Source organism: Hyperolius riggenbachi, chromosome 7, assembly GCF_040937935.1.
Source record: "Hyperolius riggenbachi isolate aHypRig1 chromosome 7, aHypRig1.pri, whole genome shotgun sequence".
Lineage (NCBI taxonomy): Eukaryota > Metazoa > Chordata > Amphibia > Anura > Hyperoliidae > Hyperolius > Hyperolius riggenbachi.
Window position 1 is genome coordinate 163,405,028 of NC_090652.1, and position 24,970 is coordinate 163,429,997.

General features: G+C 45.8%; 1 protein-coding gene across 2 annotated transcripts in view; it reads left to right on the forward strand.

Moving 5' to 3' along the window:
- The first annotated feature begins 17,101 nt into the window (after positions 1-17,101).
- Positions 17,102-24,970, forward strand: part of TNRC18 (trinucleotide repeat containing 18) — a 225,605-nt gene continuing 217,736 nt past the window's right edge. Inside the window, exons 1-2 of one of the 2 annotated variants that reach the window (XM_068244834.1) lie at positions 17,102-18,046; positions 20,085-20,305. In XM_068244834.1, the coding sequence (XP_068100935.1) occupies positions 20,128-20,305 (178 nt within the window). In that variant the 5' untranslated portion in view covers positions 17,102-18,046; positions 20,085-20,127. The remainder of the gene's footprint in view (positions 18,047-20,084; positions 20,306-24,970) is intronic. The other variant, XM_068244835.1, reaches the window with a different exon arrangement.

The following is a 24,970-nucleotide window of genomic DNA, read 5'->3' on the forward strand; positions in this document are numbered from 1 at the left end:
AAGGCTCATTGTCATAGCAGTGAACTGTCCCTCGTATAGCAAGGAAGAATTGGCATTCGATCACAGCGTGAGTGGTGTTACGGTGGTGGTGAGGACCTAATAATTCAAATTGCTTGGTGTCTTTTGCAGTAGGCTGAGGCTGGGCGATCACACCTTGCGGTCTATTTGAATTGGTCCCTTCATAGTTAAAGAGAACCCGAGGTGGGTTTGAAGAATATTATCTGCATACAGAGACTGGATCTGCCTATACAGCCCAGCCTCTGTTGCTATCCCAAACACCCCTAAGGTCCCCCTGCACTCTGCAATCCCTCATAAATCACAGCCATGCTGCTGACAAACAGCTTGTCAGAGCTGGCTGTGTTTATCTCTATAGTGTCAGTCTGCTGCTCTCCCTGCCTCCTGCAGAACTCCAGTCCCTGCCTACATCCCTTCCCTCCCTGCTGATTGGAGGGAAGGGACGGGGGCAGGGACCGGAGCTATACAGGAGGCGGGGGAGCAGCTGAGACTGACACTACAGATGTAAACACAGCCTCACAGCATGACTGTGATTTATGAGGGAGTGCAGGGGGACCTTAGGGGGATTTGGGATAGCAACAGAGGCTGGGCTGTATAGGCAGATCCAGCCTCTGTATGCAGATAACATTCTTTAAACACACCTCGGGTGCTCTTTAAGCGTGCATCCTGGCCAGGTACTGATGTTTTTAACTGTGTGTCTGTTTTTATCCTTTTGTCATGTGACAACATGCAGCCAAGGCAATATGAAAGCATTTTTGTATGTGCATTTTAGACAAATGGGTCCTAAAAATTCCTATCACAGATAATCCTCCACAAGTCTGAGACTTCTCAATATGATCAATGTAAGACTAAGGAAGCAGGAGGAAATAAATTATATATAAAAGTTCAAATTTTATTAATGACCAAAATACAATACACACATATATGTAAATCTATTTAAAATTGACCAGAACACACAGGTGGGCCACCATGTCTAGGCCAGATTGAAAAATGGAGGGGATCCCCTAAAAAAATATTGATAGTGCGCAATCCATCAAATATCTTAATGCAAAAAAGGGGGAAGCGACTCCTAGCAGGTAACATTGAAACAAAAGACCTTGGAGAGAAATATATCATTGGTTTTAAAGGCCAAGTGTCCAGGACCTAAATGGAAAAAAAAAACAAAAAAACAACAACATCCTAGTAGAAGAGCACAGGTGTATCAGATACTGGCTGTGTTGCTGCAATGTTTCATTGGTTTTAAGGGCCAAGTGTCCAGGACCTAAATGGGAAAAGACATCCTAGTAGAAAAAGCACAGGTGTATCAGATTCCGGCTGTGTTGCTATATTTCCAGTGATTTGCAGGATCAAAAGGCTGAATAACGGCTGATAGAGAGATTCAATCCATCACAATAGGTGGTCTTACTGCATATGTTATCACAAAATAATTGATGTGCAGGTCCACAGGTCAGGCAAGCTGTCTCATTTATGAGCTATAACAATGGCCAGGTGCACAGAGGTAGATTGATAGGCACACACTGTATGTGGCAAGCACTTCGGGCTAGTAAACAAAAATTTTTTTTTATATTCACAGCAAGCCTGACACATCCGTAAGCCCCAGGAGCAACAAGCAATTCACCAGAGTTAGTGCCCCAATCAGAAGCACATTCTGAGACAGATTCACAGGCAAGTGTTTAAACCACAGACATATGCAGGTACAGATGGTGTGATATTAAAGTTGATATAGTTCATTCATGGAACAGTCCACCAGGGTCATCCCTTCAGCAGCATCAACTTGATATAGACAAACTCAAAATTCCAGCAAACAACAGCATATAGCAGCATATAGGTGCATCCTTGGAAGCTGTTTCAATGATCATATGGTAAACAGTGGTTACTCCATAGGAGGCTGTTTTCAAGTCACCAGTAGAAATGCATATCATTGAGGTATACTCATCTGAGTAGCTGGTCACTGCAAAGTATATCCACAGGAGCCCATGTGCTGCCACCACAAGTGTGTCTGGTCACAAAGAGAGCCTTAGAGGCCAACCGGTTTCACTGGTGAGATTACCAGCATCATCAGGGCAGGCTCAGAAGTTTTGCTGCCTGTGGGAGAGAGGAGCCGGCCTAAAATGGCACTGGGCGGCCAGAGGATGCTACCACGCCCCCCCCATGACCACTCCCACCCCACCATCACAGGATGCAGGTGGTGAGTGAGAGGTGGAGGCAGAGGCGTGATGCATCCAATTCTCCGCATGTACGCACGGCGTTCCCCCCGCGTCCGCATGCGGTGATGCGGATCAAAGGAGGGAACGCATATATGCGTACAAGTGCACGCACAGCGTTTCCTTCGCGTCCGCAACCGCCAAGCGGATCAAGTAGGAGGGAACGCGTATATGCGTACGACTATACGCGACCCACAGAGACCCCCAACAGGGCCGCTATGGAAATGCGGCCGACGCAAAAGGGCTCCGGGAACGCTGAGGGGCACGGACTATTAAGACCCCACCCCCTGATCGATGGTAAGGAGAAAGGGTGGCCCGGCTGTCCCGCAGGCGGGGCCCCGGGTCCCCTGGGCCGCCCAGTCGCCATCACCGCCGGAGCGCCACCATAGCCGCGGCCAAGTGTGCCCAGGGGCAACAGGAAACGGGGCAGGGGGGGAGGGGAGGGCCACGGGGGGAGGAGGACAGGGAAGGCCCACAGGCAGGCCACTGGCCAGCAGGCATTAGCCCAATATATGGTCCATGTCAAGCCAAAGACTGGGCCGACCCCGAGCACCCCCCCAGGGCACATCGATCCCCCACCAACCCCACCCCACATCCAGGACCACCAGCAAGTGCGGCGCGCCGGGGGGGGGCCATAGCTACCACCTCCCACAGGATCAGCAAAGTCATCGAAAAAAGTTACATATTGAAAAAAACATAATATAATAATGCAAAAATATTTCCATTAATAATAAATCCGTAATAGCTATATATAATTAAGTAATCATAAGCAAAAAAATAGAATACGAAAGTAAAATGAAATAATAATAAATAAACTGTTGTCCTGCCGATAGGGGACCAAACGAGAGGAGACCAAGGACAAAGTGGAGCAACGGGGGGCCACGCCAACCCACCAACCACCATCAAGGAAGTGTCAAAGATCATATCTAAATTAGATGGCATAAAAGGTTTTAAATCAAAAAAATATATAAGGGTCGGGAAAAGACCCGGTTCGGGCGCAAAAAGGCCGCCAGCTTAAGCACAGCAAAAGGAAAATATGAAGATTCATCCTTAGAAATTGAACAAAAATAATGAAAAATAGAGAACATATGGCCATGAGCCAGAGCACTGCTGTCACAGAAATGGGGCGAAATCAATACCTTCATTAAGGCCCGGTGTCCGAAAGGCCTTAAGTTTGTAAATCCAGAAGGCCTCACATTGGAGGAGTTTCCCGTCCCAGTCCCCTCCCCGTGGGTCCCGGTGTACCCTATCCAAGCCAAAGAATCGAATTTTCCTGGGGTTACCCCCCTGGCAAATTGCGAAGTGTTGGGCTACAGGTGTCTGGTGTCCCTCCTGGATACCATAAGTGTGTTCATAAATACGTCTGTTAAGGGATCTGCCAGTCTTGCCCACATAAAAGGCCCCACAGGGGCAGAGGAGGAGATAAATTATCCCCTCCGTCTCACAGTTAACATAATGTCTGGTAGTTAATACAACGTCTCTCATCTCAAGGGGGCACTGTTTACCGACATAGATGTACCTGCATTGGTTACAGGAATGACATGGGTAAGTGCCCAGAACTGTGCAATTACATAATTTGGTTTTGCCTCTACCTGAGTAGTGGCTACGTGTCAAGGTATCACCTATGGTGGTGGCCCGCCTGTAGGTAACAGAGGGCTCCCTCGGAACAAAGGGGGCAACACGCTGGTCGCCCGTGAGCACATGCCAGTGTTTCTGAAGTAGGGCGCGGACCTGAAAGTGATGATCATTGTATTTGGTAATGAAGGAAAGACCCCTATCTAGTTCATTTCGAGACTTTTGTCCCGATGATTGATTGTATAGGAGAGTAGATCTAGGGGTATCGCAAGCTCGATGATAGGCTTTCTTTAGGTATTTTTTGGGATAACCGCGAGCCCTAAATCGTTGCTGTAAATCATTAGCTTGGGCATGGAAGTTCCTGTCATCAGAGCAGTTCCGTCGGGCTCTCAAATATTGCCCGACAGGAATACTTCGTATCTGGTGTGTGGGATGAAAACTTCTTGCATGAAGCAAGGAGTTAGCTGCTGTGGGTTTTCTATAAAGATCCGTCAGTAATACTCCCTGGTCGTTCACAGAAATCATAATGTCCAAAAACGGGATACTGTGAGTATCCATAGTCATGGTAAATTTGAGGTTGAAAACATTATTATTTAGCAAATTGACCAGATCAAACATCTGTTGTTGTGTTCCTGTCCAGATTAAAAATATATCATCGATATAACGATGCCAGGTAAGTACATGCCCCAAAAGATCACTCAGGTTCGCATCTGAAAAAATACATCGTTCCCATTCCCCCAGGTACAGGCATGCATAGGACGGGGCACAGGTGGTCCCCATCGCTGTGCCCTGCACCTGGAGGAAATGGGAGGAGTCAAACAAAAAATAATTGTTCTTGAGAATAAACTCCAATAGCCTTAATAAAAACAGATTATGAGGAATGGCATCAATGGGAAGGGTCGTCAAAACCGATCTGATCGTCTCAAGTCCCTCAGTGTGAGGGATACTGGAATAGAGGGCCTCGACGTCAAGGGTGACAAGCCAGGCACCCTCGGACAAGGGGGGCAATGTGGTTGTCATGAGTACATGCCAATATGAACGGATGTGTTACAACATTTTGAACAATACTGAGTGGTATGAGAGGGTCTCGGCGTCGAGGATGCAAGCCAGCCATCAAAACTTTCAGGATATATTGGGAGATGCCTTGTCGATAGGCATTATTTCCAAAAGGATTTATCGTTTCTTGTGGAATCCCAATCCTAGAATTCCAACTTTTTATGCCCTCCCAAAGACACATAAGTCCACTACAGACCCCCCTGGACGCCCCATTATATCGGTGTGTGCCTCTTTGACTGAAAATGCAAGTCGATATGTGGATGCGCATTTACAGCCCCATGTGAGGGCATTATCTTCTTACGTACGTGATACGACTCATCTACTTACCATTTTAGATGATATTAGCATCCCTACTGGTGCCTGGCTTGTCACCCTTGACGTCGAGGCCCTCTATTCCAGTATCCCTCACACTGAGGGACTTGAAACGATCAGATCGGTTTTGACGACCCTTCCCATTGATGCCATTCCTCATAATATGTTTTTATTAAGGCTATTGGAGTTTATTCTCAAGAACAATTATTTTTTGTTTGACTCCTCCCATTTCCTCCAGGTGCAGGGCACAGCGATGGGGACCACCTGTGCCCCGTCCTATGCATGCCTGTACCTGGGGGAATGGGAACGATGTATTTTTTCAGATGCGAACCTGAGTGATCTTTTGGGGCATGTACTTACCTGGCATCGTTATATCGATGATATATTTTTAATCTGGACAGGAACACAACAACAGATGTTTGATCTGGTCAATTTGCTAAATAATAATGTTTTCAACCTCAAATTTACCATGACTATGGATACTCACAGTATCCCGTTTTTGGACATTATGATTTCTGTGAACGACCAGGGAGTATTACAGACGGATCTTTATAGAAAACCCACAGCAGCTAACTCCTTGCTTCATGCAAGAAGTTTTCATCCCACACACCAGATACGAAGTATTCCTGTCGGGCAATATTTGAGAGCCCGACGGAACTGCTCTGATGACAGGAACTTCCATGCCCAAGCTAATGATTTACAGCAACGATTTAGGGCTCGCGGTTATCCCAAAAAATACCTAAAGAAAGCCTATCATCGAGCTTGCGATACCCCTAGATCTACTCTCCTATACAATCAATCATCGGGACAAAAGTCTCGAAATGAACTAGATAGGGGTCTTTCCTTCATTACCAAATACAATGATCATCACTTTCAGGTCCGCGCCCTACTTCAGAAACACTGGCATGTGCTCACGGGCGACCAGCGTGTTGCCCCCTTTGTTCCGAGGGAGCCCTCTGTTACCTACAGGCGGGCCACCACCATAGGTGATACCTTGACACGTAGCCACTACTCAGGTAGAGGCAAAACCAAATTATGTAATTGCACAGTTCTGGGCACTTACCCATGTCATTCCTGTAACCAATGCAGGTACATCTATGTCGGTAAACAGTGCCCCCTTGTGATGAGAGACGTTGTATTAACTACCAGACATTATGTTAACTGTGAGACGGAGGGGATAATTTATCTCCTCCTCTGCCCCTGTGGGGCCTTTTATGTGGGCAAGACTGGCAGATCCCTTAACAGACGTATTTATGAACACACTTATGGTATCCAGGAGGGACACCAGACACCTGTAGCCCGACACTTCGCAATTTGCCAGGGGGGTAACCCCAGGAAAATTCGATTCTTTGGCTTGGATAGGGTACACCGGGACCCACGGGGAGGGGACTGGGACGGGAGACTCCTCCAATGTGAGGCCTTCTGGATTTACAAACTTAAGGCCTTTCGGACACCGGGCCTTAATGAAGGTATTGATTTCGCCCCATTTCTGTGACAGCAGTGCTCTGGCTCATGGCCATATGTTCTCTATTTTTCATTATTTTTGTTCAATTTCTAAGGATGAATCTTCATATTTTCCTTTTGCTGTGCTTAAGCTGGCGGCCTTTTTGCGCCCGAACCGGGTCTTTTCCCGACCCTTATATATTTTTTTGATTTAAAACCTTTTATGCCATCTAATTTAGATATGATCTTTGACACTTCCTTGATGGTGGTTGGTGGGTTGGCGTGGCCCCCCGTTGCTCCACTTTGTCCTTGGTCTCCTCTCGTTTGGTCCCCTATCGGCAGGACAACAGTTTATTTATTATTATTTCATTTTACTTTCGTATTCTATTTTTTTGCTTATGATTACTTAATTATATATAGCTATTACGGATTTATTATTAATGGAAATATTTTTGCATTATTATATTATGTTTTTTTTCAATATGTAACTTTTTTCGATGACTTTGCTGATCCTGTGGGAGGTGGTAGCTATGGCCCCCCCGGCGTGCCGCACTTGCTGGTGGTCCTGGATGTGGGGTGGGGTTGGTGGGGAATCGATGTGCCCTGGGGGGGTGCTCGGGGTCGGCCCAGTCTTTGGCTTGACATGGACCATATATTGGGCTAATGCCTGCTGGCCCGTGGCCTGCCTGTGGGCCTTCCCTGTCCTCCTCCCCCCGTGGCCCTCCCCTCCCCCCCTGCCCCGTTTCCTGTTGCCCCTGGGCACACTTGGCTGCGGCTATGGTGGCGCTCCGGCGGTGATGGCGACTGGGCGGCCCAGGGGACCCGCCTGCGGGACAGCCGGGCCACCCTTTCTCCTTACCATCGATCAGGGGGTGGGGTCTTAATAGTCCGTGCCCCTCAGCGTTCCCGGAGCCCTTTTGCGTCGGCCGCATTTCCATAGCGGCCCTGTTGGGGGTCTCTGTGGGTCACGTATAGTCGTACACATATACGCGTTCCCTCCTACTTGATCCGCTTGGCGGTTGCGGACGCGAAGGAAACGCTGTGCGTGCACTTGTACGCATATGCGTTCCCTCCTTTGATCCGCATCACCGCATGCGGACGCGGGGGGGGAACGCCGTGCGTACATGCGGAGAATTGGATGCATCACGCCTCTGCCTCCACCTCTCACTCACCACCTGCATCCTGTGATGGTGGGGTGGGAGTGGTCATGGGGGGGGGCGTGGTAGCATCCTCTGGCCGCCCAGTGCCATTTTAGGCCGGCTCCTCTCTCCCACAGGCAGCAAAACTTCTGAGCCTGCCCTGATGATGCTGGTAATCTCACCAGTGAAACCGGTTGGCCTCTAAGGCTCTCTTTGTGACCAGACACACTTGTGGTGGCAGCACATGGGCTCCTGTGGATGTACTTTGCAGTGACCAGCTACTCAGATGAGTATACCTCAATGATATGCATTTCTACTGGTGACTTGAAAACAGCCTCCTATGGAGTAACCACTGTTTACCATATGATCATTGAAACAGCTTCCAAGGATGCACCTATATGCTGCTATATGCTGTTTGCTGGAATTTTGAGTTTGTCTATATCAAGTTGATGCTGCTGAAGGGATGACCCTGGCGGACTGTTCCATGAATGAACTATATCAACTTTAATATCACACCATCTGTACCTGCATATGTCTGTGGTTTAAACACTTGCCTGTGAATCTGTCTCAGAATGTGCTTCTGATTGGGGCACTAACTCTGGTGAATTGCTTGTTGCTCCTGGGGCTTGCGGATGTGTCAGGCTTGCTGTGAATATAAAAAATTTTTTTGTTTACTAGCCCGAAGTGCTTGCCACATACAGTGTGTGCCTATCAATCTACCTCTGTGCACCTGGCCATTGTTGTAGCTCATAAATGAGACAGCTTGCCTGACCTGTGGACCTGCACATCAATTATTTTGTGATAACATATGCAGTAAGACCACCTATTGTGATGGATTGAATCTCTCTATCAGCCGTTATTCAGCCTTTTGATCCTGCAAATCACTGGAAATATTATAGCAACATAGCCGGAATCTGATACACCTGTGCTTTTTCTACTAGGATGTCTTTTCCCATTTAGGTCCTGGACACTTGGCCCTTAAAACCAATGAAACATTGCAGCAACACAGCCAGTATTTGATACACCTGTGCTTTTCTACTAGGAAGTCTTTTTCCATTTAGGTCCTGGACACTTGGCCCTTAAAACCAATGAAACATTGCAGCAACACAGCCAGTATCTGATACACCTGTGCTCTTCTACTAGGATGTTTTTTTTCCATTTAGGTCCTGGACACTTGGCCTTTAAAACCAATGATATATTTCTCTCCAAGGTCTTTTGTTTCAATGTTACCTGCTAGGAGTCGCTTCCCCCTTTTTTGCATTAAGATATTTGATGGATTGCGCACTATCAATATTTTTTTAGGGGATCCCCTACATTTTTCCATCTGGCCTAGACATGGTGGCCCACCTGTGTGTTCTGGTCAATTTTAAATAGATTTACATATATGTGTGTTTGTATTTTGGTCATTAATAAAATTTGTACTTTTATATATAATTTATTTCCTCCTGCTTCCTTAGTCTTACATTTGAGACGGCAGTCTTATTTAACCAGCTGAGCGGTCTGGACGAGCTCAGCTCGTCCAACACCGCCAGCGGCTGCCGCTCAGGCCCTGCTGGGCCGATTTTGATGAAATAAAAAGCAGCACACGCAGCCGGCACTTTGCCAGCCGCGTGTGCTGCCTGATCGCCGCCGCTCTGCGGCGATTCGCCGCGAGCAGCGGCGAAAGAGGGTCCCCCCAGCCGCCTGAGCCCAGCGTAGCCGGAACAAAAAGTTCCGGCCAGCGCTAAGGGCTGGATCGGAGGCGGCTGACGTCACGACGTCGGCTGACGTCGATGACGTCACTCCGCTCGTCGCTATGGCGACGATATAAGCAAAACAAGGAAGGCCGCTCATTGCGGCCTTCCTTGTTTATTCTGGGCGCCGGAGGCGATCGGAAGATCGCCTCCGGAGCGCCCTCTAGTGGGCTTTCATGCAGCCAACTTTCAGTTGGCTGCATGAAATAGTTTTTTTTTTTATTTAAAAAAAACCCTCCCGCAGCCACCCTGGCGATTTAATCAGAACGCCAGGGTGGTTAAAGTGAATTTTGGTCTACAAAGTTAAGCTGCTGGCTCCTTGCTAGGCAAGTAGCACATCTATTTTTTCTTAAAGGGGCGGCTCTCCATTCTCCATTTTTTTTGTGCATATAGATTTGATAGAATCGATTTCCAATAGATTCCATAGAATAGATCGATGGCTGAAATCGACCAGTGTATGGGCCCCTTTAGTCAGGGTTGCCTCTGCCTAGAATTATTTTTATTTATAGAACCAATATTGTCCTTAATGTTGCACATAGAATAGAACAAATAGTGGGGGGCGTAGATAGAATAGTACAACACACTGTACAATCAAGACTACCAGGAACACAAGTACAAATAATTACATAGCTGATGTTTGAAACATCAGCAACAGGGATGCTCATCCGGATATCCGGGTAACCCGGATATCCGAACATTTTTACACTATCTGGCCGGATCCGGATTCCGAGTAGTTGGGCAGAAATCCGGATAGCTATCTGCAGATAGTTTCAGTACCGACCCGGATATCCGCGGATTTCTCCCAGATATCCGAACCCGGATTACAGGTTCAGTAGAAAAAAGCCTCCTCCTCCCCCCAAAAGCCAGCTTACATACATTGGCCAGGAATCGAACCCAGGTCCACTGCTTGGAGGGCAGCTATGCTCACCACTATACTACCGACAGCACTACATGCTGAAGCCAGCCTAGCATGTACCATTGTGATATACCCAAGAGAAAAATGAGCTTGCTTATTTGCTAGATGAAAGCAGTGGGACACATGGTGAAACTGCTTACCAGATTCAATTCAAGACTTCAGAATCAGAAAGATCATGTGCCCCCTTGGATGATGCTGGTGTAACACACAGAGCAAAGGACAGCAATTTTAAGTCTGGAAGATTCCAGGGCAAGGGTGGGAAGGATGAAAAGCTAGGTGGCCATGCAACCCTTCCTCCTAGGGATGGCCTTGCATTTTGTGTTCAACAGTTGTCCGAAGAAAACCCCAGATAGCCATTTAGCAGCCATGACATATACACAGTCCTTAAGGCACAATTGCATTTGGCTGTTAACCGAAAGGTTGGTGGTTCAAGACCACCCAGGGACACCCTTGCCTTTTGTGTTTTGTGAAAGGAACTAATGTACCCTTCTTAAACTTGAAGATTGTATACAAATGTAAGCAGACTGCAGAGTGACGCAGCAGAAGTGTGCTGGGCCCATAACCCAGAGGTTGATGGATTGAAACCATCTTCTGCTAGGCATGATTTCATTTTTGCACCTCGCTTTATCGCATGGGCAAAATGGTTTCCATAGCCCTGTAAGAGAAAGTGTAATAAGGGCCCTGCCGTAACATAGATATTACGGTAGCTAAGACTACCCCTGGGCCTTTCTTGTAGTTGAAGAGATGAGTGAACTGTGACACCACACTTAAAAATAAACAAAACAAAAAAACAGCAAACAAAGAAGCTTCCCCACATTGGAGCATTGGATTTGGTAAAGTCTTAAAGAGACACTGAAGCGAGAATAAATCTCGCTTCTTGTCTCATAGTCAGCAGGGGCATGTGTGCCCCTGCTAAAACGCCGCTATCCCGCGGCTAAACGGGGGTTCCTTCACCCCCCAACCCCCCCCCCCCTGCAAAATCAACAACCAAATTGGTCGTAAATTTTGCTCTTCCTGGAGGCAGGGCTAACGGCTGCAGCCCTGCCTCTCAGCGCGTCTATCAGACGCGCATCACCGCCTCTCCCCCGCCCCTCTCAGTGAAGGAAGACTGAGAGGGGCGGGGGAGAGGCGGAGGTACGCGTCTGATAGACGCGCGGGAGGCAGGGCTGCGGCGGTTAGCCCTGCCCTAATGCGGAAGAAATTCCGCGATGTACGGAGGGGATTTGGGGGTGAAGATCCCCCGTTAAGCCGTGGGATAGCAGCGTTTTAGCAGGGGCACACATGCCCCTGCTAACTATGAGGTCTGAAGCGAGATTTATTCTTGCTTCAGACTCTCTTTAAGCCAAAGTGTTGAAAGACACAAGTAAGCTTTAGGTTAGCAGGAATGGTTGCATGGCCACCTAGCTTTTCATCCTTCCCAGGCCAGCTAGGCTGTTGGTAGTATAGTGGTGAGCATAGCTGCCCTCCACGCAGGTGACCCAAGTTCGATTCCTGGATAATGTATGTGAGCGTGCTTTTGACATCCTACAAATCCCAGGAAGACGAGATGCAAGGGAGGGAGGGAGGGAGGGAGGGAGGAGGGTGGGTGGGTAAGAGGCTAGAAGGTGTTTTTAAAGGTTAGAAATGGTTTTAAAGCATTTTGAAAGGCACTTCCGTTTTTTCTATCCGGATACCCAAATAGGTCGGATATCCGAGTTCATGCGGATATCTGAAAGGTCGGATCCGGATTTCCGAACCGGATCCGGATATCTGGGTACCCGGATTCGGATCAATTTGGGTTTTAAAAAGTACTACCCGAGCATCCCTGATCACCAATATATGTTAATTTGATTAAGAACAAGAAAAACTATGGGTAGTTCCCAGCCCTTGCGAGCTCACAATCTAGAGCAGTTGTTCTCAAACTTTTCAGCACATGTACCCCTTTGTGGGTCATCCTCAAGCAAATGTACCCCCTACCAAAGAAAGTGGCATGCAAAGTGTGCCGTGGTGAAAAAGTGGGCTTGGCCATGACATGTGGGTGGAGTCAAATACTAACGAAATACAGGTAGTCCCCGATTAACAAATGAGATAGGCTGTACGTCCGTTCTTAACCTGAATCCATTCTCTTTCTCCCTGTGCATTTTTTGCCCCCCTCTGTGTCACCCAATTTCTCCTGTGCCCCTTTTATACCTCTGTGTGTTAGCTCTTGCCCCCCCTGCCCTAGGGGGGCAAGAGCCCCCCCTATAGGTCCCCCCAGTATAGGTAGCCAGGTACAGGTGGTTCCCCAGGTACAGGTGCCAGCAAGCTATGTAGCGAGCTATGGGTGCCCCAATATAGGTAGCCAGGTACAGTTAAAGCCAAGGCTTACATAGCTCCAACGCCGACAGCTCCAACGCCGACTCCACTCGCTGCTGCATCCTGGTTACTTCCAGAGGCACCTCTTGACCTATTGAGAGGCACCCGCCGGGGTAACCATGGAGATGGGACACTATCCCGGCGAGAGGAGGAGAGCAGGGCAACAGGAGGTGAGAGCGGTGAGAGACTGCGCTGGAACGGAATTTTGTAAGTTACTGGGGGGCCCCAGGGCAGGCCGACGGCTGCCAGCAAGAAAGTGAGGCCTTTCTCTAAAGTTAGGCCAAAGCAGGGACATGCCTCACTTGTACACTGGCGGCGCACCTGCTGGTATACTGCGGTTTTACTGCCTCGGACACAGCCTGCTTATCTCCTGGGGGCGAGACCCGCCATTTTGTCTGTGGCCCCTGGGGGACCCCTGAGAGGTGCTGATATACCCCAGGGGTCCACGGATTCCAGATTAAGACCCCATGATCTAGGATCTAGTATTTGTACAAAGGCCCCCTGATCTGCCTTGATGCATCATTGAGCAATCAGCCTGGTAGATCATCTCTGCCCTCTGCCGAGAGCAATGTTCTTCTACTCACCCCACCCACTCCATTGTGTGCCATGCCTTCAGGGGTACACTCAAAAAGGGTGCTGGGGTAATTTGGGCACTGCATGAAGCTGCTAGTCGAATACCAGTAAAATTACCAACATTATACTATTGGGAACAGGGTAATACTGAAAATAGAATACCCCCCACTCCTCCCACCAACCAATATGTGGTGCACCACCTTCTGCCACTAATAAATATGGGGAAATTGTATTTATCTGGGGCCTAAATTATACAGTGGGTGCCGCTATAGCTGCAGTTAACATTGTAATTCATGCGGAGCCAAAATTTCCAGGTGGGTGGAGGCAGACAAATCAACCACCTTGGGCCTTCAGCCCTCCTCCTCCTCTGTAGCAACAGAATGCATCACAAGCAAGCAGGTTAGTGACCAGTCTGTACAGAACTCAGCCGCAAACTGTTGCCTGAGGGACCATGTCCCTGCTGGCACATGTGGATAAGGCTTAAGGGGGCCATACACTAGCCCACGTGTCGAACTCCAGGCCTGGAGGGCCAGATTCATGCCAGTGTTTAGGATGTATTGAGAAAAAGAGAAATGTGTTCTACCTTATAGATCACACATTTCCTGATTCAGACCCATCAATTAATTTGAGCTGTGTCAAAAATGTGTGAGGACCTCGGCCCTCGTAGGACCGGTTTGACATACCTGCACTAGCCAACCAATTGACCATCCAATTCGATTATTATAATCGAATTGGATGAAAATTGGTGCTGCCAAGTGCATGCTGACCGACAATTTTCGGGACAGAAATTGGCCGCACGATTGATCGCGCATGCTGGAAAATTTCGGGCCAAAGTTGGTTGGTCGGGTGCACGGCGGTAAAGCAGCTGAATTGCGAACGAGCGATGAGACGACAAAACCCTGGCAATGTATAAATGTATGTAGTGTAGTGCATTTATACATTACCTGTCCGGTGTCAGCCTCCACGCGGTTTCCGTCCATCTCACCGGGTTCCGCATACACGCCGGCGGTGCTATGTCTGACGTCACAAAGGCGCATAGCGTCTGCTGTAAAACGCTATGCGCCGCTAGCGTGTATGCGGCTTACGGGCGAGCTGCTACAGGACAGGTAATGTATAAATGCACTACACTACATACATTTATACATTTTGGGGGCAGCGGCGGGGCAGATGCGGCGGCTCAGCCGATTCCCTGATGATTTCATGCTGAAATCGGACGGGAATCAGCCTGTAGTGTATGGGCAGATTCGACTAGAGACAAATTTATCTCTAATCAGATTCAATTAGAGATAACATTTGTCTCTTGGTCGAATCTGCCCATATTCGTTCTATGTATGGGCACCTTTAGTGCTAAAAAATTGATTCTACTGCACTGGCAAGTATCTTGCCAATATATGTAGTTGTTTGAGGCGTAAAGGTGGCCACACACCATGCAATTCTTTAAATATCTGTTCAATTTAAGAATTGAAATCAATTTTTCTTACTGATTATAACTAACAAAAATACGACCAATGTACCACACACATGTTCAATTTTTCCCTAATTATGATACAAATTATTGGAAACTGAGAAAATTGCTAGGGTGTGTATATTAATAAATTGGCAATCCAATGTTGGGCATACACGGATGCAATTATGCGCCGTATCGAGCCGCTGGCTCGATGCCGGCGCATCCCCGCTCATCCGCGCGGATCGATCCCCGCTCGTCCCCGCAGGCATCCCTTAGCAGCTCGATTCCCCGCTATTGTCCGCCCACGGGGATCGAGCGGGGAATATCAATCGAGCCATCAGCGGCTGAATTGATAAGAAGAATCTGGGCCGTGTATGCCCAGCATAACACACACCATACAATCTTTAGAATAATTGAAGAAAAATTTCCAGCTATCCGGATCGATTGGAAAAAAAAAAAAGCTTTTGATTATGTCCGGGAGATCCGATCATATTTATCAAATTGCCGTAAAATTGGATCATTTTATTGTATCGTGTGTGCCCACCTTTAGGGCTCTTTCACAGTGCAACATTTAAGTCGCACGTTAAAACAACATGTAACGCAGAATAACTCACAGCAATGAAAAATCAATGGCAGTGCAGACGTTGCGTTGGTGTCTAAAGCTGCACGTTAAATGAAAGTGCTGCATGCTATGCGTTATACACGTTTTTAGCCGCGTTAGACTGTTTGCACTTGCTCAGTAACACTTGGCGACATACTCTTCATTGCCTGTATTTTCTACTGTAAATGCTGAGTGTGGTTGTAACGCTGCGTTGCAACATTTTGGGTGCGTTGCGTTACTTAGCGACTTTAACGTCGCATCAATCCGCAACGTCCTAATGTGAAAGTAGCTTTATACAGACGCTATAGCCATTCCTCTAGCACCTGTAAAATAAACACCTTCATAAAATTTTAGCGGGGATAGCCAACTCTGCCAAACCTATAGGTGTAGTCGTGATAAACCCTGCTGTAATCATATCCTTAGCCTGCTTCGCCAACAAGGACAAGACTGCACATGGCAAAGAGCCTTGCCCATACAGCTGCTGTTAGTGACTTTGCAGGGCCTGGATTACTGTTCTGATCTTCATAAGTAACCTTGCCAGGGTGATTGCTTTCCTGTGCCTCTTCTTGCATTGGCTACTATGGCAACTCCATGCTATTAGTCCAGTTGTGCCTTAGCGTATTCTGCAATTCAGCGCTGCGTAATATGTTGGCGCTTTATAAATACAATAAATAGTTCCAGGGAAGTGGGCCTTGGCACACAAAGCTCATATTCTCTGCAGCAAAGCCAGTAGTATGGAACTTTGACTTTAGATATAAAACGTTTTTTTTCTAATAAGCAGGGTGGCAACTAGAGCTGTTGCTTATAAATGCTACTTGCAAATTTTAATTCCTAACGTAGGTGGGTTCGGAATAATTTGGGACACTGAAGTTTAGTTTTAGAATCTGTTCATCAGCTCAGTTGAAAGGCTGTTTAGCATTAAATTAGCATTTAGCATAAAAATTAAAGTGGGCAGGATGAAAGGTAGCAGGGGTGGATGGCTACATGTGCTGCATTGAGCAGGTACTACACTGGGTTTTATTCAATTTTTCCTAAAATCTAATGGAGATGGAATGAATGGACATGGAGGTAGTATCAACCAATACTACCAAACTAATTTTTGATCAGGGAACGGTCAATCATTTGTCATATCAGGCTATTATCGACAGGTATTCCGCTATTGCATTTGCTCTGTATATTGCCTAAAGGTATTTACAGTAGTTGCACAGGTGGGAAACAGTACACATTCTAAAACTATGCTCTGTAAAATCACTGTTATGTCAGTGCTATGTAAATACTAAATAATAATGTTCCATACTATAACAGCTGCAATTGCTGACTTGTTAGGAAAGGTTCAAGCTACAGGGCTCTCATTATTCTTCACCCTGGTCTTTCCAAGAGCAGCCCTTTCTTTTCGATTTGCCACAAATATACCACCCCAAGTTTTTTATATTCTTCTACCCCCTCAGCTGGACACTGATGTTCTTTCAGTACCCAAGTTCAGAACAGTTTACTGCCCAAACGTAATGTTTATTTATGTGCTGATCTACCAGCATGAAAACCAAAATGTGTTGCCATAACTGGATTATCTCAGATGTACACTGTACTATTCTTCGCTATCTTTCTATGCGACTTTGCAAATTATGCAACCCCCTTCTCTCACCCCGCAACAGCCCGGGCGTCTTGAAACCGTCAAATTGGGTTTGGCCGAGGGCGACTTGAAACCTCCAACTCTACTCGGCTGAATTTCTAAATAAACCTTACTTTTTGCACAGAATAGTAATTTGTAGATCATGAAGGGGGGAGAGAATCTACACACTGCAGCCTTCAGCGCTAGATAGACGATAGAAAGCGGCCCTGTCACCCGAGTCCTGCAAGCTCCTTACCAGCAGCGATACGTGATTAGCAGCTATCATGATTTCACGCATGATGTTCTAGAGGCTGAGACACCAGCAGTCGCTTCCGTTTACTTTAATCCTCCGGTGTCAGTGCTTGAAAGCTGCCCTATCTTTCATGTATTCTCCTCGCAGAATATCGCATGGTAATTCAAACCCTGGGAAAAAGGAGCCGTGAATGACTGGGGGTCCCGGAGGCCATGCGTATATGGAGAGCTCACTACAGCGCACGTCTGTTGGAGAACTGACAGCACGGAGTAGAAGAATTGCATTCTGCCTACTGCAAAGATAAGTAAAGGCCCGGGGGAGCCTGGAAACCTTTCCTAAAAAATTCTCACCACCAGTTCCTACCATTCAGGCTCCTTCGGGAAGCCTTGAAACAGGAGCAGTTCTTACTCCATAACTGACTTCATGGAAATGGCTGAGAGCCAAAGTGTTTGTGCGCCGGAGATTGACAGGTGGAGCGGCTAACCAGAGGCGTGCGGGGCGCTGCGGGTTGGTGGGTGTGGGAGTGGGCGGCACCGGGCGCACAATGCTGGTTTCTTTGCTACTTAGCGCTTTCAGCGTTTTGCTGCGGATGTAACATTCAGAAAAATGCGTCTTTGCCGAGTTGTAGCTTTGCTGCGGGATCGGAGCTAATATTAACAGCTCAGCAGCATCCTGGATTATAAAGTGCCTTCGTGCTATTTCAGAATAACATGTAAAGTAACGAGTGGGCACCAATAAGATTGTAAAAATCAGGTTTTTGATTGCTCTTTAATCTCAAAATCCCCCCCGGAGGATTGGCAGCTATCTAAGGGAAGGAGCTGCGCCAAACGAGGAAGGTAAAAGAACCGAATGTTCATAGAAGGAAGTACTAATATGGCAGTCGATCATTAATCGGGAACCTTCGGGCTTTCCTTACATTATCCCTGCACGTATAATGTCAAATGAACACTCTAGAAAAAGGTTATTTTTAGCAAAACTGCAGCCATCTTTAGTGGTTGCTGCACAAATTTCCATTGCTGACTGTGGTGTGAGTCACGGGAACTTTCCGCCCTGCACAACTCGCTTTCGTTTGCTCGTTGTTGTTGTGGAAGTTAAAGATCGGGGAATGTAGATTTGGTGGCTTAAAACATCTGACCCTTCTAGTAATGATCTGCTGGAGATCTAGCAGTGGCAAGTTGTGCCTGGCACGGGCAGCCCTAAGAACAGGGGCACGTTTGCCTTTCTGAAGGGCTTTATTTACTGCTCCCATCAGTGGGTGGAATAATATTTTTCGCGTTTTAATTTTTATAAGCCAAAGTGGTTGTTAGTTTCGCCCCCCAAAAAGTGAAAGTAGCTTTTTCAGCTGTCCAATTAAAGCTACATGTAATTTTTCTTCCCATCTGGAGATAACACGACCTGCATAAATGAAAGCATTGGCAGAAATGTTTATTGCTATGCATTTATGTAATGCTTTCTAGTTTACATGTAAAAATTCATGTCACTGAACTGTCTCACTCAAGGTCTCACGATCTAATATTCCCACAGGGTGGCATTTGAGTTTATTATAGGGGGTTATTTACTTTGACGTGAGAATGTTGGTGTTTGATGCGTTAAGGGTTGAAAGCCACATAAACAAGATGCTGAGATGTATAATACAGCTGTTCAGGGGGAGGGAAGGCATTCTTCATCATTCTATTTGCCTGCATACATCTGTCCTTCCATTTAGAATGCATCGCCTTAAATGTATATTCTAGTTTGTTTCATTATGTTATCCTGATAAATGTTTTTAATGTTATTTTTAGAATTGCAGGTACTAATAAATACAGCATAGTGCCTAAACTGTAAGTGCGTAGATTTTGTATGTGTTGATGCAACACATTTCTTCTTCTAGCGTACAGTGTTGAAGACAAAAATATTGTTGTGTATGTTGTACTTTTAACACCCCCACAGTCGTCTTTTGGCATATGTCTGTGCGCTTATTGTGCAAGCATACGCAACTGAATTTGTGTGCTGGGACATGAATATTAAACATGGGTATTTTACTGTAAAATTTAGCTTGTTCTATTACTTGTATTGCACTTAAACAGAATTTTTATTTTTTAAATGTTAATGTGAGATGTAATTCTTACAGCCTTCTCTGGCAGTCTTTACATTTTCTTATATTTAATGAGATTTTCTTGTAGAATATGTTTTGCAGTCTTACCTTTTCTGGAAGCTAAACACAGGGTGGTCTTATTAGCTTTCATCTGTGGCTTTTCCGCAAGATCTGTTTTTTTTTTTCTTTTTAAATTTCTATTTTTTAAAAGTAATTCAGGTTTTCCTTCCCCCCCATGATGTCCATTCTGTTTCCATTGTAGTCTTCTTTTGCTTTTGCAAGATTGACAGAGCTTAATAGGGGTATCCTTTTTTTCATCATTAGTTTGCTCATTAGGTGTACTGTATATCCTGAAATGTTATTTCAGTTTGTACATGATTACATATTGGGCAAAATGGCTGGTAGCTTCCATATCCAGTTACTGACAATGGTGGTAGTTTGACATTCATAATTATTTTTCCATTTTATTTAGGTTTACAAACCCAATAAACTGTATTTCTTTCCATGGTGGGATTATACTGTATCATTTATGTGGATGTGTAACCAATATACAGGGTCTGACATTCTGCTGCGTGTCTTGCATACACAGAAAAATCATTGACTCTCAAGGGAGGCATATTAACTAACTGTAGAAAAGTGTTACAGTAAGCTATAATTTGGTGTTCTCTTGATAGCCTGTAATGCTTCTGCAGTCTTAGACTGGTGCATCTTTCAAATAAAGTATACATAAACATGTCATATTGGCACAAATTATGGTAATTTTTATTCTGATTAGATAAACCAATATGTATTTGTTTTAGGTGGATTTTGAACCATGGTTCGGTTTAAGGATTCTGTATAGAAATGGATGGGCGAGAATTTGTGAACATGCCCCCCTTAGGGCTCTCGGGGTTGCCTATGGAGCCTGGCCGTGTGTCCTCGGGAGCTGCTGGTGGACGACTTCTTCCATCAACAGGTCAATTACCCCCATTTTGCACAGCAAAGTACTTCCCAGCATCCCTTGGCTTACACTCTCAACCAGGTAAGACAGTGAGCTGTTATGGCAAGTAGATATGTTATTCTCAATAGCTGGCAGTTAGCCACTGTTTTCACTGTATTTATCATTTAAGAGTTTTGGGGACTAAAAGAACAAAAAAAAAAAATCTGTGCTAAATATCTGCTTTTTTTAATGTTCATGATGTAGATTATGACAGTGCTGTAAGAACAAGGCCAATTTTCTGATAAGTGAAGGTTAAGAATGACACACATGAAACTTTTTTTTCTTTTTTTCTTTGCACTTGTTTGTAGAACTCAATGCTGCTGGATTTGCTTCGACAACAAATATTATCGTGTGGACTTTCATACTTAACTGATTTCATTATACTGCAGTTAAATGGCATTAATTTAGTAAGGTTGGAAAACAGTAGAGAATCATTTATCTGTTAGACTTGGCCTGCATTTGTTAAGAGAAAAAGGTCTGCAATTAAGAATCTAAATGTGGGTTGTTAGTAAATTGATTGTACAATGATATTCATGCATCTGCAGGAAGAACTTGAATCAAGACAGTTGTAGAATTATTGTTGTGACTGTGTGCTTTTAACCCTTCAGCTCTCCTCACTGTAGTCTAATATGACCCAGGCAAGGGCTGCTATCGTTTGCCACCAAATAGCAGGCTTGCTGTATTAATGATTGTTATTGTTTTCAGCCAGTCTCCTGCATCTTCAGCAACGATTCCCTCCCTACCACCTTCCGAATGTTGTTATTCAGTGGCAGTCTAGATGTGTGGGCTTGCTGATTTACTGGCATTTACATACATAGGTGTATGACGGAGATAACGGTAGTGTTGGAAATGTGTTAGATTGGTGTGAAATCCGCAGAATGGATTTCTTAAGTCATTAGAAATGAGTAGAATGGCAGGAGTGTATACAGTAGAGATAAAGCATAAATGACCAGACCCTCTGTACAGCTCTAGGAAATCATTTGCTTTGTGAATGTAATAGAAGACACAGCCTTTGTGCATGTACTGAGGGACTGATGTGTTCAGTAGTGTTTTTACAACTCTTATCCAGCCAGAGTGTTTATCACCTTATACTTTTTTTTTTCTCTTTAATGGACCACTATCACGAAAAATTGTAAAGTTAAAAATACTTGTAAACACAGGGTCGGACTGGGACACTAAGGGCCCACCAGGAAAGTTTCAGCCTGCCCCTTCCCCCCCCCCCCCCCCCAAAAAAAAAAAAATTGGGCTCACATACTCATGTACTCAAGACATTTTGTGCAGATGTCAGTGCTATATAATTCATTTGGTAGGACATTAGACTATGGTGGGGAGTAGATTGTGAGCTCAGTCTATAACTGGGAGATGGCTATGCGGGCCGCAGCAAAAATGAGTGGCCATGCACTGAAACATGGGTGTGGTCATGATGGCTCATCGCAGACCCCAAAATACACAAAATAAGTGGCAATGTTATTTACAAAGAGTGGGTCTGACAATATAATATTAAGATAAAATAATCAAGTAGTAACATGCCTCATAATTCATCAAGTAGTCAAATGCCGCTAGATAAAAATATTAAGTAGTCACACATCTCCACATAAAATGATTAAGTAGCCAGGTTCAGTAAACAAAAAAAAAATAGCCAGGTACATCAAAACAAAATAGTTTAGTAACCAAATGGGCCCTGTATACATAAATTAAGTAGCTATGTTCCCCAGAAAATAGAATTAGGTAGCCACATGCTCATATCAGTATTAGGTAGCCAGGACTGGCTGGGGAGGGCTGGGTGCTACTGCCTGCAATGCTGGGTGGCCTTAGAGCATGCAGGGCCTGAAGAAAGTGTCATATGAAGGGCCTAGAGCCTGAGTATAGGTGTCCACAGTATAGGTAGTTAGCTGTAGGCACCCCAGTATAGGTAGCAAGTTATAGGGGTCCCAAGTATAGGTAGTGAGCTATAGGTGTCCCCAGTATAGGTAGCTATCTATAGGTGTCCCCAGTATACAGTGGAGGAAATAATTATTTGACCCCTCACTGATTTTGTAAGTTTGTCCAATGACAAAGAAATGAAAAGTCTCAGAACAGTATCATTTCAATGGTAGGTTTATTTTAACAGTGGCAGATAGCACATCACAAGGAAAATCGAAAGAATAACCTTAAATAAAAGATAGCAACTGATTTGCATTTCATTGAGTGAAATACGTTTTTGAACCCTCTAACAATAAAAGACTTAATACTTAGTGGAAAAACCCTTGTTTGCACGCACAGAGGTCAAACGTTTCTTGTAATTGATGACCAAGTTTGCACACATTTTAGGAGGAATGTTGGTCCACTCCTCTTTGCAGATCATCTCTAAGGGCTGGTGCACACCAAAACCCGCTAGCAGATTTTTAAACGCTTTTTTTTATTTTTATGAGGCGTTTTGCTAGCGTTTTGCGGATTGCTGCTGCGGTTTTCAGTATAGTAGATTTCATATATTGTTACAGTAAAGCTGTAACTGAACAGCTTCTGTAACAAAAACGCCTGCAAAACCGCTCTAAAGTGCCGTTTTTCAGAGCGGTTTGCGTTTTTGCTATACTTAACATTGAGGCAGAAACGCATCCGAAATCCAAAAAATGCCTCACCCAGGCATTTTTCGTTTCTGCAAAACGCCTGCCGCTCTGGTGTGCACCACCCCATTGAGATACATTGACCAAGCAGATCCGCAGCCGCAAGCGGATCTGAGAACGCCCAAAAAGCCGCTCGGTGTGCACCAGCCCTAAATCCTTAAGGTTTCGAGGCTGTCTCTGTGCAACTCTGAGCTTGAGCTCCCTCCATAGGTTTTCTATTGGATTAAGGTCCAGAGACTGACTAGGCCACTCCATGACCTTAATGTGCTTCTTCTTGAGCCACTCCTTTGTTGCCTTTGCTGTATGTTTTGGGTCATTGTCGTGCTGGAACACCCATCCACGACCCATTTTCAGTTTCCTGGCAGAGGGAAGGAGGTTGTCGTTCAGGATTTCACGATACATGGCTCCGTCCATTTTCCCGTTAATGCGATTAAGTTGTCCTGTGCCCTTAGCAGAAAAACACCCCCAAAGCAAAATGTTTCCACCCCCATGCTTGACGGTGGGGACGGTGTTTTGGGGGTCATAGGCAGCATTTTTCTTCCTCCAAACACAGCGAGTTGAGTTAATGCCAAAGAGCTCTATTTTGGTCTCATCAGACCACAACACCTTCTCCCAGTCACTCACAGAATCATTCAGGTGTTCATTGGCAAACTTCAGACGGGCCTGCACATGTGCCTTCTTGAGCAGGGGGACCTTGCGAGCCCTGCAGGATTTTAATCCATTGCGGTGTAATGTGTTTCCAATGGTTTTCTTGGTGACTGTGGTCCCTGCTAATTTGAGGTCATTCACTAACTCCTCCCGTGTAGTTCTAGGATGCTTTTTCACCTTTCTCAGAACCATTGACACCCCACGAGGTGAGATCTTGCGTGGAGCCCCAGAGTGAGGTCGATTGATGGTCATTTTGTGCTCCTTCCATTTTCGAACAATCGCACCAACAGTTGTCACCTTCTCTCCCAGCTTCTTGCTAATGGTTTTGTAGCCCATTCCAGCCTTGTGCAGGTTTACAATTTTGTCTCTGACATCCTTGGACCGCTCTTTGGTCTTTCCCATGTTGGAGAGTTTGGAGTCTGCTTGATTGATTGATGCTGTGGACAGGTGTCTTTTATACAGGTGACTAGTTAAGACAGGTGTCCTTAATGAGGGTGACTAATTGAGTAGAAGTGTCTAACCACTCTGTGGGAGCCAGAACTCTTAATGGTTAGTAGGGGTTCAAAAACTTATTTCACTCAATGAAATGCAAATCAGTTGCTATCTTTTATTTAAGGTTATTTTTTCGATTTTTCCTTTTGATGTGCTATCTGCCACTGTTAAAATAAACCTACCATTGAAATGATACTGTTCTGAGACTTTTCATTTCTTTGTCATTGGACAAACTTACAAAATCAGTGAGGGGTCAAATAATTATTTCCTCCCACTGTATGTAGTTAGCTATAGGTGTCCCTAGTGAAGGCAGTTGGCTATCAATGTACCCAGTATAGGTAGTTGGCTTTAGGTGTCCCCATAGTTAGCTATAGGTGTCCCCAATTACCTGGAAGGGGGAGCTTGCTGATACACAGCGGTGGAGAGGGGGCCCAACTCCCACACCTGGATCCCCCCTACTTCTGCACTCCCCCTCCAGTTTTTAGTGCAGTGATGGGCTGGTAGCAGCGTGCAGGGAACCATTCACCTCATCCTGGATCCAGACTCCGGTGTTCTGCCACAGAGTCGCTGCGTGTCATGTATCTTCCGTCTCCCACTAATCAGGAAGTACAGTGAGAGGCATTGGAGACGGAAGACAAGTGACACGAAGTGACACAGATCCCCGGCATCTGAAACGCAGGAGAAGTAGTTCCCTGCCCGACCACTGCCATTGTGCGACATTCTGGAGGGGGGAGTGCGGAAAGGGAGGGCCCCAGGTGAGGGAGGGGGGATTTGGGCCCCCTCTCCGCCGCTGTGTGCCCAAGCCCCCCTTTCCTGCGCTGCTACCCCCTCCTCTCCTGTTGCTCGGTGCAGGGTCTTGGAGGGCCCATTTAAAGTTAAAGGGACTAGGCCTACTGGGAAAATTCCCGTGATCCTGGTGGCCCCGTCCGAGCCTGTGTAAAAACATACAACAATTCTTCAACAT